Here is a 12,939-nt window from a genome sequence, read left to right as displayed (position 1 = left end):
AATTAGTCTTCCGGAGGATCCAAGTTCAATTCCTAGCACCCACCCAAATGACTCACAACTGTCTATAACTTAAGTTTGAAAGACCCCACACCCTCTTCCATCCTCTCCTCACTCGCCAAGTGTTCTCACGATGCACATACATATACACACGAAACAATTCATATACATAAAAATTTTCAAAAGCCATTATTACTACTCCGCTGTGCTGCCTACTTTTATGTAACTTGACCCAGCTAGAGTCATCAGAGAGGGGACCTCAATTGAGAAAAACTCCATTGAGATCCAGCTGTAAGGCATTTTCTTAATCAGGGATCCATTAGGGAGGGCCCAGCCCGTTGTGGGTGGTGCCATCCTTGGACTGGTGGTCCTGGGTTCTATAGGAAAGCAGGCTGAGCAAAGCCATGGGAGCAAGCAAGTAAGCAGCACCCCTTCATGGCCTCCGCATCAGCTCCTGCCTCCAGGTTCCTGCCCTGCTTAAGTTCCTGTCCTGACTTCCTGATGAACAGCAAAGTGGAAGTCTAAGCTGAATAAACTACTCTTTCCTCCTCAGGTTGCTTTGGTTATGGTGTTTCGTCACAGCAATAGCAGCCTAACTAAGACACATGCCATTAGTCTTTCCTGAACAAGTAGCCACTAACCTTTCAAAACAAAGAAACAAATCTCTCCGCTGAGATCTAGCAGGAATGCTATTGTTGGGCAGAAACTGACCAAGCACACCATATCCAGTCCTGGCATAGAAAAAAATAAAAGTAAAGGTTTCTACACATTGGAACTAGACAGAAACCTAGCAGTTAAAAGCACTTGCTGCTCTTCCAGGGAACATGAGTTCAGTTCCCTGCACCCATGATGAACAGCTCATGGCCACCTGTAACTCTAGCTCTAAGGGGTTCAATGCAATCTTCTGGCTTCCTTGGGCACCTGTACACATAGTGCCTGTACACACACACACACACACACACACACACACACACACGCACGCACACACACACACACATGAATAAAATTAATGAAGTGTTCTTTAGAAGTATTTCCATGTGATGACTGGCTCTAAGCCCTACATACATAATGCTCACACTAAATGGCATATGTCTGAGTATCAGCAATGTATACATATGACCTTGAGGTTAGGGAAGTTGAGTTAGTATCCATAATTGCATATCTTGTTAAGTGGTTGGTGGTAGTTGTGTAGTGGTTAAGGCAAAGAATCTCAGGCCATGCATGGCATCAAAGATAACTTCAAATGTAAGCAAATGAAAAATTTGTCTCATTTAAAAAAAAAAAAAAAAGAGGGTGTAACTGAAGTAAGAACACAGAAACCAGGAACTTATTGATGTATTCACCCACACGGCAAGACTTTGACATAGCCTGATGACTCCTTGAAACGTAATTCTCCCAGATAAATATTTCATAAGACACAGGCCAGAATTCCTTACTCATTTGTTTACTTATTCATCCATTCAATGAACATTTAATGAGATGTCATGTGCTCCATCAGTTGTCACCATGGCAGAACTTGGATAGACTAAACTAACCCCCACTCATTCATTTACAACCTCTCAAAGAGTTTTAATAAATATATTTGCTCAAGAGGAAACCAGAAAACTAACAAAACATGGTTCACAACTGTTTCTAAACAGAAATTGCAAAAATAACTTACAAGTTAAAGTGTCAACATAAAATATTAGCCTGGCGTGGTGGTCCAAGTGTTTACAGCTAGTATTCAGGCCGAGTCGTGGTGGCACATGCCTTTGATCCCAGCACTCATGAGGCAGAGCCAGGCAGATCTCTGTGAGTTTGAGGCTAGCCTGGTCTACAGAGCAAGATCCAGGACAGATACCAAAACTACACAGAGAAACCTTGTCTTGAAACAAACAAACAAACAAACAAACAAACCTTATTCAGAAGGCAGAGGCACACAGTTCTTTATGAGTCTGTGGCTAACCTGGTCTACATAGAGAGTCCCAAGCCAGCCAGGGCTAGCCACACAGTGAGACCTGGTTTCATAAAATAGTATCTGAGAGATTATCGTATGAATATCTTATCTAACGCTTCCATAACGGAAGAAAGTTACACTCCTAGTATGAAATGATATTTACAATAGTCACATTTTATAATAAACAAGGACAGTTAAACGGATGGCTGCTGTTTCTTTAAATGCAGAAATAAAGGGACCTGTCAAATTGTGAAGAATGGTAATTCACAGAACTGGAGTGAGTTTGAAACCTGAGTGCCGCTCTGTGTGTGTGTATGTGTGTGTGAGGGTGAAAGCCTTTGCCTTTTTACTTTGCACAACTCTGCACTGGGAATTTTTCTGACAAGCGTGCAATTCTTTGGTAATATTAAATTCATCAACTAAAAGCAAAAGAGGAAAAAAAAAATAAGCGGCGAGGTTCAATGACGTGAAAGTCAAGAGTTGCCACCAAGGCTGCCTTTGCTCTCTGCACACTGGCAACCACCAAACCATTTAATCAGCCCTTTTTCCGCACAGCTCAAGTATTAATAAAAATAATGACGTCTTAATTCACTTTTGAGAGGTACAAGGAAGCTCAGTTAGAATGAAATAAGTCATCAACTCTCAAATAACGTATTTCAAAAATCCCTGACTGAGATAATTCCCAGGGGACGCTTTGCTGAACCCAAAATAAGAGACCAGCGCAAAGCCAAGATCCCCTGCTCACAAAAGAAACCTGGCCACACAAAGAAGGGGGAAAAAACATTTTTTTTTTTAGAGTATCGAAGAAAAAGGACAATAATTAAACCTTGCTCCTCTGAGATAAAGAATTAGGTCTGTGACTGATCACAGACACGCTTCAAAGCTGCAGATAAAAGCAGCTCCGTGAGCCAAGCGATTGATTCTTAAAGACACGATTCAAAGGTAAAAGAAAAATTTCAAAAATGAAAGGGTAAGGAAGGATGGCTCTCTGAACTATATGTGAAACCCTTCTGTTCCACTGCTTCTTCCTATGACAGTCCTATCACATCTCAGACCGACAGTCATCTCTCTTTTTTGATATAGCTCTCCTTTGCGGAGGACACATTTATAATATTTCAATTTCATAGCCGCCATGTCTTTTCTATACCATTCATTCTTGAAAGAGTTCAATGAGACCTTTTGCCAACACGAACACAGATGTGATATGACATAATATAGGTCCTAGACAATACATCGGTTTACAGTTGTTATGCATATTAGTTTGCATACTGGTTTGTTAGCATTAGTTTGCTTTTATTGCTGGGGTTGGAACCCAGAGTCTCCCCTCACCCTGCACAATTGCTCTATGAGCTATAAGCCCCAGACCAGTAAAACAACCGATTGTCCATTCCTGCCTAGTTCCATCCTGACTTAACTGTCACTGTTATGATTTGTGGCCTTTTAAAGAATCTTTCGTTTTTTTACTAATATTCTTTTTCTATGTACTGTCTGAAAACATTGTTTACTAGTACTTCCCAAAGAGGAGATCTGGGGCTCTCTTTTCATTTTCAGTTTTTCAATTAGGATTTTGGAAAAAAAAAAAAAATTAAGTCTTTTGCTCTGCTCTGTTTTCTGAGCTAAGGGGAACTGTGCCCTAAACATCAGGCACTTGGGTACATGTCTCTGCTCCCCAGACAGAAAGACCACATTATAGTTTGACTTTTCTTTGCCGATCTGACCCTGGGAAACCAATCCCTCAGCCTAGGATGACTATATTCACTCCTTGAGGACAGGCAAGTGGCTGACATTCTTCATTGTCCTAGTGAAACCGAACAAAATCGTTTTAGAATGTGCTAGTCCAGAGCTACTTCAGTCAGCCAGCCTAGCATCTCCCAGGCCTCTTGACACCTTCCAGGCAGCCCGTATCCCTCTTCCCTCAGCATGTACTGCTGGCTCCGAGAACCGCAAGAGGAAGTGTAACACTGTCACCAAGGTCCCTTGAGGACTCTAGAGGATGACCAGGGTTAGACTCGAGACAACAGTACACCCCAGGTCCCCACCCGCCCTGGCCATTTTCACCCAAGGAGCCTTTGTCAAACATTTAAAATCTTAATCAATCTTAGCTCTGACTTCTCCGACCCCAAGGAAGATGGATGAGGAAGTAGGTGACCTTTCACCTGTCCTTCTATTTGTCCTGCTGCAGTGGACCCATTGAAAAGACAATGAGGAGGACCCTGCTGCCACACTTGTGAAGAGCTGGCTTGGTCTCCTTTATGCTTCTCCTTAAGCTCTCTTTACGTTCCCCTTCTTGCCCCTCCCCCAAATCGCTAGTCTTTCATTCAAAGAAAAGTTCTTTGCTATAGAGATAGAGGGGGGAGAAGCGGGGGTGGGGGGTGGGGGGTGGGGAAGAGGCGAGGGACACCCTCAAATATGATTTTCAGTATGAGCTGTGAAAAGGGAGTGTCATTGAGGGTATAAGGTGCCTCCCCTGCTTAGCTTTGACTGCAGGTAGTGGCTAAGAGACAGACAGATCTTCAATCTAACCCAAGTCCCAAGTCAAAAGCGATGACCTTGGGAAAAGCAAGTGACAGAGATTAACAGGAGCATCAGTTTAGTGTTTATGATCTGGGAGGAGACTTTTACTGCATGGAACCCTTTGGCAAATTTGTGAGTTACGCATAATCCCTAATCATTCTGTTTTTATAGATGAACATACCAAGGTTTAGAGGGCTCAGGAAATATGCTCAAGGTCACACTGCCAGCCATTCAACTGAGAGACCTTCCGGAGTCACCACACCTGTCTGCCCTATCTAGGGATGCTGTGGGTCCAGTAAGGTTGTCAATCAGTGTCAACTGTTTCCTTACTCCTGGGAGTTTTACAGTGTTGAGCCAGCCTTTAAAGCTCTCACTCACGTTTGGAATTTCAGAAATGCCCTGTTGTGCGACTTTTTCCTTCGTTCCTAAGTTTACCAGAGACTCTTGCTTGGCAGAAATGAAAAAAAATGACTGAGTTTTGTGCTCGAAGCGTCTCCTTGGGAGAGGTATCCGCTTAGTGAGGAAAAAAAAAAATCAAATTTAACACACAGCCCCCTCCCCATATTGTATGAAAATGCTAAGTTCTCAAAAATGACTCAGCTGCAGAGGATGATGCTATACACATGTAAGTCTAACATTTGGGTAGTGGAGGCAGGAGGATCTGAGTTCAATGCTATTCTCAGTTACAGAGTAAATCTGAAGCCATGTGATTTACCTCAAAAAAAAAAAAAAAAAGAAAAGAAAAGAAAAGAAAAGGGAAAAACTCATGCGTCCCTGTTCTCAAAAGAGCCAAAACAGGGACTATTGAGATATCCTTAGCATCCACAGATGACAGCTAGGTGTAGCGGGCACAGAACTGTTACCCTAAGTCTACTGTGGGTGGGAGGATCTCTAGGATTGGCTGGCTGCCAGACTAGCTTCCGGTTCCTCAAGACGGTCTCAAGAGACAGGCAGAGACAGTAAGTCCTTCTCTGGCCTTTGTCACGTCACACCACACACACACATATACACACACACACACACACACACACACACACACACACACACTCCAAAACAAACAAACAAACAACCAGCCCCTTTTATTAATTTTAAAACTGCCTTTGAAGACAGTTTGCTCAGAAATGGACAGGGCCAGCAGAGACTAGCTCCTCCCCTTCCAGGAATCACATGATGAAGCCACCAGTTCCATAAAGCAAATCATGATAGTGTTCAATTATCTTTCCATTCACTGCATCCCCCATCCTTTTCTCTTTCCCCCCAATTTGGGTTGTAAAGATGCCAAGGATTTGCAGGTAAAGCAATGTATGAGTTAGCAGGACCTATAACAACCAAAGATCAATAGCATCAGGCAGACCGAGATGAGATAAGGCCAGCAGAGTGAGCGTGTTAGTAGGAAATGCAAGAGGAAAACACACGGATATCTGGAAGATGTGCAAGTCCCATTTTACAAAAATCAAAAGGGCAGAAGCATCTTTTCTAGAAAGCCACAGTGTGTCAACTGTCCTGTGCACTTGGCTGTCTGTCTGCTTATGGCTGTCGTTCCTTCACCAGTAATAAGGCACACTCTCCTTTTCTCATGCAAATAACGCCAGCACATACTTCAGAGTTTTTACTCAGTCCAGCTGATCAAGTAGTTCCCAAGCCAAAAGCCAACCAAACAGCATGGAATTCATCTTTACAGAAAACTTCCCACTGGAATTTGTAAAATTTTCAAGTCAACACTTTAGCTTGGAAAATAAGTTAATCCATCTTTATCTTGTTTTATTGACAATGAAATAAAAGGACATTCATAGACAGCCACTCCCAGAGAAAAACTAGAGCAAACCAGTGAAGGCCCCTGGCGAAAGTCTAAAAACTCTGAAAGGGAAACACATAACCCGATGACGATGACACAGGAATGACCAACAATGTCCTTTTCTTGAGGTGATGACCACAGACTCCCGGTCTAGCAAGTCTTACACTTGATCCCACCCTGTCATTAGGATGCTTGAGATGCCAGACAAATTGTTTGGCAGTCATTTACTTCGGGCTCTTTAATCACCAAATCGGATGAACCCGAGGCAAGGACTGATAGAAAAGACTCATCCCATCTGCCCCGTGGTCGCAACCTGGAGACATGGCGACACTGGCCACTGTTTAGCAATGGCCATAACGGAGTGGGCAGCAGCAGACTATGAATGGGCATTAACAACTAATGCCAACCAAGACAGGAGACTTGGAATGACTGGCTTGTTTTGGTACCTTAATCCACACATGGTATAAGCAAGCCCTATCTATAAATGTGGGCTCCTGTCATCCTTGACTCTAATCCAGACTCTGCTCTGACAGACAGAGCAAGAACGAAATGCTGACTCTGAACTTGGGTGAGACGGGTAAAAATCACCTTAGTAACATGAATAATAATTATCACAATAAAAATATCCTTTTTCAAAAACCCAATAACCAAAATGGATTGCAATTTACTGCTATTGCCTCTGACCACAGATCAAATAAAGAGACTCTTTCTAACTGTATTAGGATCTCCTAAAAGAAATGAAGAGGTCTTTTGTCAAGATTAATTTTGCTTAGAAACCCTTCAAGGAGTGTTAGGTGGAACAGAGGCACTTGAAGCATCTCCTACGTTGTTACTCTGTTGGACCACTTCTCCACTGGTCCATGAGGCCGGAAGAAATGAAAGGCCTCTCTATACAAGCATCATTGTATCCAGTGGGAGGGTACTGGTACTGGGTGAGTCAATGTACATACATACACTTCACACTTAACTCCTTCATGCTCATACACAGTCTGCCACTTTTACCAAGTCAGCAAACTGAGGCTCAAAAAAAAAAAAAAACGTGTCTGCCCTCTTCAAGCCAGGCTCCTTCAAGCCAGACTCCATCAAGCCCAGCTCTTCAGCTTATTCATTTACATTTCAGAAGGGGCATCAAGCCGGCTGGGATCTAAGTGCCTGTTAGCAAATGTGCCTGGCCTTCTGCTGATTACAGCAGCATCGTTTGTTTTCTCACTATTAGAAATGTCTTAGCCTTGCCACCTGGAGCTGTAGCACTTACTCATTAGATCCCTCTGTCCCAGCACATCCCACGGGGGCTGCTAATTACTGGCTTTACTCCATTCAGTCTCATCTCTGATTTAATTACGTGCACTAAGCCCTAATGAAAAGTACAGTATGGCTGTTCTTACCTTGGCATTCACCATTCTGCTCCTCATGCCCAGCATTGCATAGGCAGTTGCCAATGGGTACCAGCCATTCGCCATCTGCCCCACAGTACATTTTTGGCACATCCTTCTCTTCGGAGTTGTTGACACAAGAGCCTCGAACTTCCACCAGCGAAGAGGTATCGGCCCCCGTGATGGTGTCAGGAAACTGGGCTAGATTTCGAACAGTGAGTGGACACTTCTTGTAGAACACACGGACAGACACCAGGGCGATGCAAGCACCCACATCCTGAAAGGCTAGGTAAAAGCCCTTCTTGCTCAGGGGCCCTACATCCCGGATCTCAGTGTTGAGTTTCATGATTCTGTCACCAATGTCCACCTGCGTGAAGCTCTCATCAGCCGCGATGGTGTCGATCTTGCCAAACTGGCTCTCTCGGATGAAGCGCTCCTTGTCGTTGTCCGATTCGTAGTAGTACAGGTTAAACGTCTCCTTGCAAGTCCCCATGACGCCCGGAAGACTGTTGCAGTCTCTCAGAGTGAACTTAATCTCAATATACACCCTCTGCGCCCCTTCTCGGGTGATCCAGTCAGTTCGCAGCCAGTTGTTCTGACTGGCTTCCATCACGTTGCACACCTGGTAGGTTCGGATCGGTGTGTTTTTTTCATCCATAATGCTCACTTCCTCCCACTGCAAAGACCCAAAGAAAACATATCAACGAGAAAGTTTCATCAGACAGAGATTCACCCAATCTATTTCACACTCTGAGGACATTAGTCACCCTTCCAATAGCGAAGAAAATTACCATGCAACAGTCCCCTAGAAAACAGTATTAATGAGTTATCTTGATATTTTCTTGAGAAAATCCCGCCCCCCACCTTGCTGCAAGCCCGCCTCCCCCAACACACACACACACACACACACACACACACACACATACACACACACACACACACACACACACTTTTCCGCCTGAAATTAAAAGGCCAGGGTGGATTTAGTGCCTGTTCGTTCTCAGCAATTCTTGTGGTGGTCCAACAACCTCAAATTCACCTATCACAAGAGCTACCACTTCAAGTGGCAACAGTTCACATTTACTCATAAATGAAATAAATAAACCTGTGTGTGTGTTTGTTTCAGCGGCTAAACAGAACCCTGCGAATTCAGGGCAGGAAGCGTTGAGCTTGCCAAAGAAGACAGTCCTCAGTTAATTAGTGTTCCTGTCAGGACTCTGCTTTCTAATACTCTCTTTTTTTTTTTAATTGACTATTTTATTTTTTAAACATCATGTCTAGTCTTTAAAGGGAAAAAGGGAAATCCCACCTGGTTTCAGCAACCCTGAGAAGACAGTACATTTCCTGGCTGGGTTTCACAAAATCCACTATGGCAGGCATAGGAAAGCTTTGAGAGGCATCATTGAGTTACAGAGTGTGTACATGTTCTTATTTTTGAAATACAGACACACACAAGTAAACAAGGATGAATGAGTGTGTGCTTCGCTTCCAATTAGTCACAGGCAGTAAAATGAAAATAGTAAGCGATATTTATGACTGAAAGACCAAGAAAGAAAATTCACAGGAGGCTGGGCTGTTTCCTTCACGTTCTGCTTCCTAACACACAGATTCTAATGGTGGGCACAGGCCATTCTGAGAGATTCACTTTGAGCACAGTGATAATCTCACCTGTCCTGTAGTCTTAAGAGCTAATCCTAAAATGGGAGAGGCAATTTGGGTTACACCTAACCCCTGGCTCCTTCTAGACTGCTAGACAGTCTCCAATTCTTCATTAACATTTAAAATAATGCAGGATTGATATAGATCTGGCATAAATCAGCTTAAGTACCTAACAGGAATACAATTAGAGGGAAAAGGGAGTTTTGAAAAATTTGTATTCCACAATGGCACATTCACTCTATCTAACAAGGCACATAGAATCCTAATGTATCTCCCAACAGGTTCCCATCCTTGCATTGAAAACTATTAATGGATGGAAATGCTACTTCATGAAGGGTCATAATGCATAAAATTCTCTATCTCTTTTCTCTGTTTTCACTGTGAAAGTTGGAACTGAGAGGGTAAGTGCTCTGTGGTGATCTTTTTTTTTTTAAAAAAAAAAAAAACTATAAGCAACATTTATTTATTTGGGGGAAATTCATGTAAATTTAAATTAGATTCCCCACCAAAATTACCTACTCGGTATATCTCTCACTTCAGAACAAATATGAACTGGAAAAGTCCATGTATTAATATAAACAAAAGCAAAGGGAGTCTTAGAGCCCCCATAGGGTAATTTGGGTCAGGTGAACGTCTATCCCACACTGCAGTGTCTGACTGAAGACACTGATCCCTGCCCCATGGCAGTCATGGATCTTCCCTTAGTGGCCTATTTCATAATCACCAGCATCAGCAACTCAGCAGCACACCCCTTTAAACAAATGGGCACCGTCAGAAAGGAGTGCCTGCTTATATGACGCCAGCAGGAGCCAGTCTTCACTTGTTCCCATTCTCCTCATCTTCCTGATCCCTCCCTCTCTGGGGCAGGGAGGCATCTGGCTCCATCCGTGTTACTGGAGGGGTGGTGGGATGGGCATTGGCATGTCCGGTTTCTTTTGCTTTTAAAGTAATGTGTTACAAGTAAATGCCATTACTAGACAGCTCTCCTGTTTCCAACCAAGATGGGAAAACATTCTACCTACAACAAGGAGAGAGTCCTGAACAAGCAAGTAGGCCCCATGTTTTTACCCTCAGCTTGGAAAGACTTTTCCAAGACATTCATTGCTAGTTCATGGACCCTCAGAAGTTACTTTCCCTCTAAACCTGAAGAGAATTTCAATGACAAAAATCTAGAGATTAACTGGACTTTAAATTTTGACAGTCTTCTCAATGGTAGTTATGTCTTTGAATGACTTTTTAATTAATTTTTGGTTCGTGTATAAAATAAAATGTTTTATTATTACATTTTTATACATATGTACCACTGTCCCTTGCTCTTCTTCAACCTCCTGCTGCCCCCCTTGCTCCTTGCTGATCTCTTTATGCCCAATCTGCTTTCATGTAGCAAATATATGTGTGTGTGTTTACATGCAGCTAAACCTACACTCTGCATATGAAAGAAAACACGCGATGTTTTGCCTTTCTTTCTCACTATTTCCCTTTCTTGTTCCTGCAGAGTGACTAATTCTGACATATGCTAGTAAAATTTCATGTCTGACCTCTTATGATAATAGCTGAAATGTTACACAGCTCATAATAATAATGGAGGAAAAACTGTCTACTCAAGTCTATAGAAAGTTTTGGGTTGCGCACAGGAAGCCATACAATTTTTTTTTTCTTTAAATAGGGACTTCAAAACATTTCAAAGAAGTTTGAGTCTAAAATGCATGAGCAAGTACTCTTCCAGCAATTCTACGGAGGAGAGAGGAGAAAAAGGAGTCTGCACACTAAACTGCAAAGAAAGCTTTCTAGAAACCAGACAGAGTATAGACTGTACTTTCAAATGTGTCCCTCTTGGTTTTATATCAGCCAAGTGTGTATTTATTGAGACAAGTTAGGTTCCAAATGATCTTAGCTGTATCCTCTCCACACGCTTGGGGCAGGGAGACGGAGGAAGGAGGCTCCTTAAACTTTTCAGGGAGCACAGACTTGCCACCCTCAGTTTGGTTGGCTGGCAGTTGTCAGACCCTCTGACCCAGGGAGTGAAACTCCTGGTGAAGCCCTGAACCAACGACCGACCAGTCCAGAGTCTGGGATTAACACTGAGTCTGCCTCTGCAGTGAGATAAAGCTGTGTGTACCTTTCTTCACACTCAAAGGATGAGGGCAATTGCCTGCAATCAGCACCGAATGCAGCCTGTCTACACTACCAGAGGCCTGCCAATCATTCTCCCTCCTAGATTTATTTAAAAAAAAAAAAATGGTTTGGGAGACAGAATGGAGTTTTTTATCAAAGATCAAGCCTACAGCAGGCAGTCAAGTTCAGACAGAAAAACAAGAAAGTAAGGTAGTCTCCATTTTACTTCAGATGAGTTACAGGGCCTGCTTTGGTTCTGGGTTTTGTTTTTTTTTTTTTTTTTTTAGTGATTATTTAATTGCCCACTCAGTTTTGAAACACATATCGTATAATAGTATCTATGAATCCCTTCAGTTCTTTGTTTGGCAATTCTTTATTCAACTGTTGGGTGTGGAACACCATGCTGGGTGCTGCCATCACCATGTTTGCCTCTCATTGTGTTTGGTCAATCGACTCAGTCCTAAACTATCATGCGTGTAAGGGTCACATGACTTGCTTAAGTTTTAAAGGATGTAAGCTATTTCGGTTTGGACCCAGTCAGACTTCTTCCCATCACTGATTGATTGGCTACTCAGGGGGATGGGAGGATGTGGTTGCTGAAGTGAGTGAGTCTTAGGCTGGAGATCGTCCTGGGGAGTTCTACACCTTTCCTAGCTGCGGATGAGGAGGAATGGACTCTTGTACGTTACAATCAAGCATCCCAAGTTTGCAGGGACCCAGATTCCAAACGCTCAAACTTTTCAGGTTTAATGCCCAAAGCCTGGAGGGTTCTTCTGGATTTATAGGCATCCTCCACCAGCAGCTGACTAAGGCTATGACCATAAGGTAAGGAAACCAGCCTCCCCCACTGCTTTGGTGGGTATAATTGGAGATGTTTTCTTTCTGCTGTCTCTCTTACTCTCCTTCTTCATCTGGAAGCGGAACAATCGCTCTAAAATTAACCCCGCCAGGACTCCATGACCACCAGAGTAATAGGCATAAATTCTAATTTGGTCCCCAGATCGTATTTCTTGTCGGTATTTTAGTTTTAAATAGGCATCTAAGTCTCTACCTCCACCGATCTCCTAATTTTGAAGCCCCTTTCTGCCCTTTTGGTTTCTAGCTCTTCCATGACAGAGCTATCCGAAGGGAGTATTGGATTTCTCCAACAAAGCGTAATTCACTTCATAGGCCACAGCGGAAATCTGACCCCCTCACCACAATCACCCAGAATCAAGCCATTAGACTCTCAGAAAGTGGCTAATCACACTCCTTTCCCCCTCTTGTGCCAGAGAGGGCCTCAGAACTTACCCCTCCTTCCAGAGGGCTTGCTATCCACCCAAGCTCTCCCTGAACAGATCTGGAATCCAATAAAGTAACTGCAAAAAAAGTATAAAAACACAAAGGAAAATAGATTAATTTCCAATTGCAAAAAGCCAATAATACAAAAACCATTTGCCTGAGCGTTTCCATATGTGTTGAGGGTGCACATATCCACTCTGACCAAAACTCAAACTCGACTCACTTATGTAAATAATCACTCCTCACATGGTCTTCTCTCCTCTTTAAAT

General features: G+C 43.0%; 1 protein-coding gene across 1 annotated transcript in view; it reads right to left on the bottom strand.

The window, feature by feature from the left end:
• The window catches only part of LOC131923664 (ephrin type-A receptor 4-like), a 60,286-nt gene extending 52,007 nt beyond the window's left edge, over positions 1-8,279 (bottom strand). Inside the window, exon 1 of the mRNA XM_059278793.1 lies at positions 7,628-8,279. Coding sequence (XP_059134776.1) covers positions 7,628-8,273 — 646 coding nt within the window. The 5' untranslated portion in view covers positions 8,274-8,279. The remainder of the gene's footprint in view (positions 1-7,627) is intronic.
• Between the last annotated feature and the right edge of the window lie 4,660 nt (positions 8,280-12,939).

This window comes from Peromyscus eremicus, chromosome 13, assembly GCF_949786415.1.
Source record: "Peromyscus eremicus chromosome 13, PerEre_H2_v1, whole genome shotgun sequence".
Taxonomy (NCBI): Eukaryota; Metazoa; Chordata; class Mammalia; order Rodentia; family Cricetidae; genus Peromyscus; species Peromyscus eremicus.
This window is presented reverse-complemented; position numbering and strand designations above follow the sequence as displayed.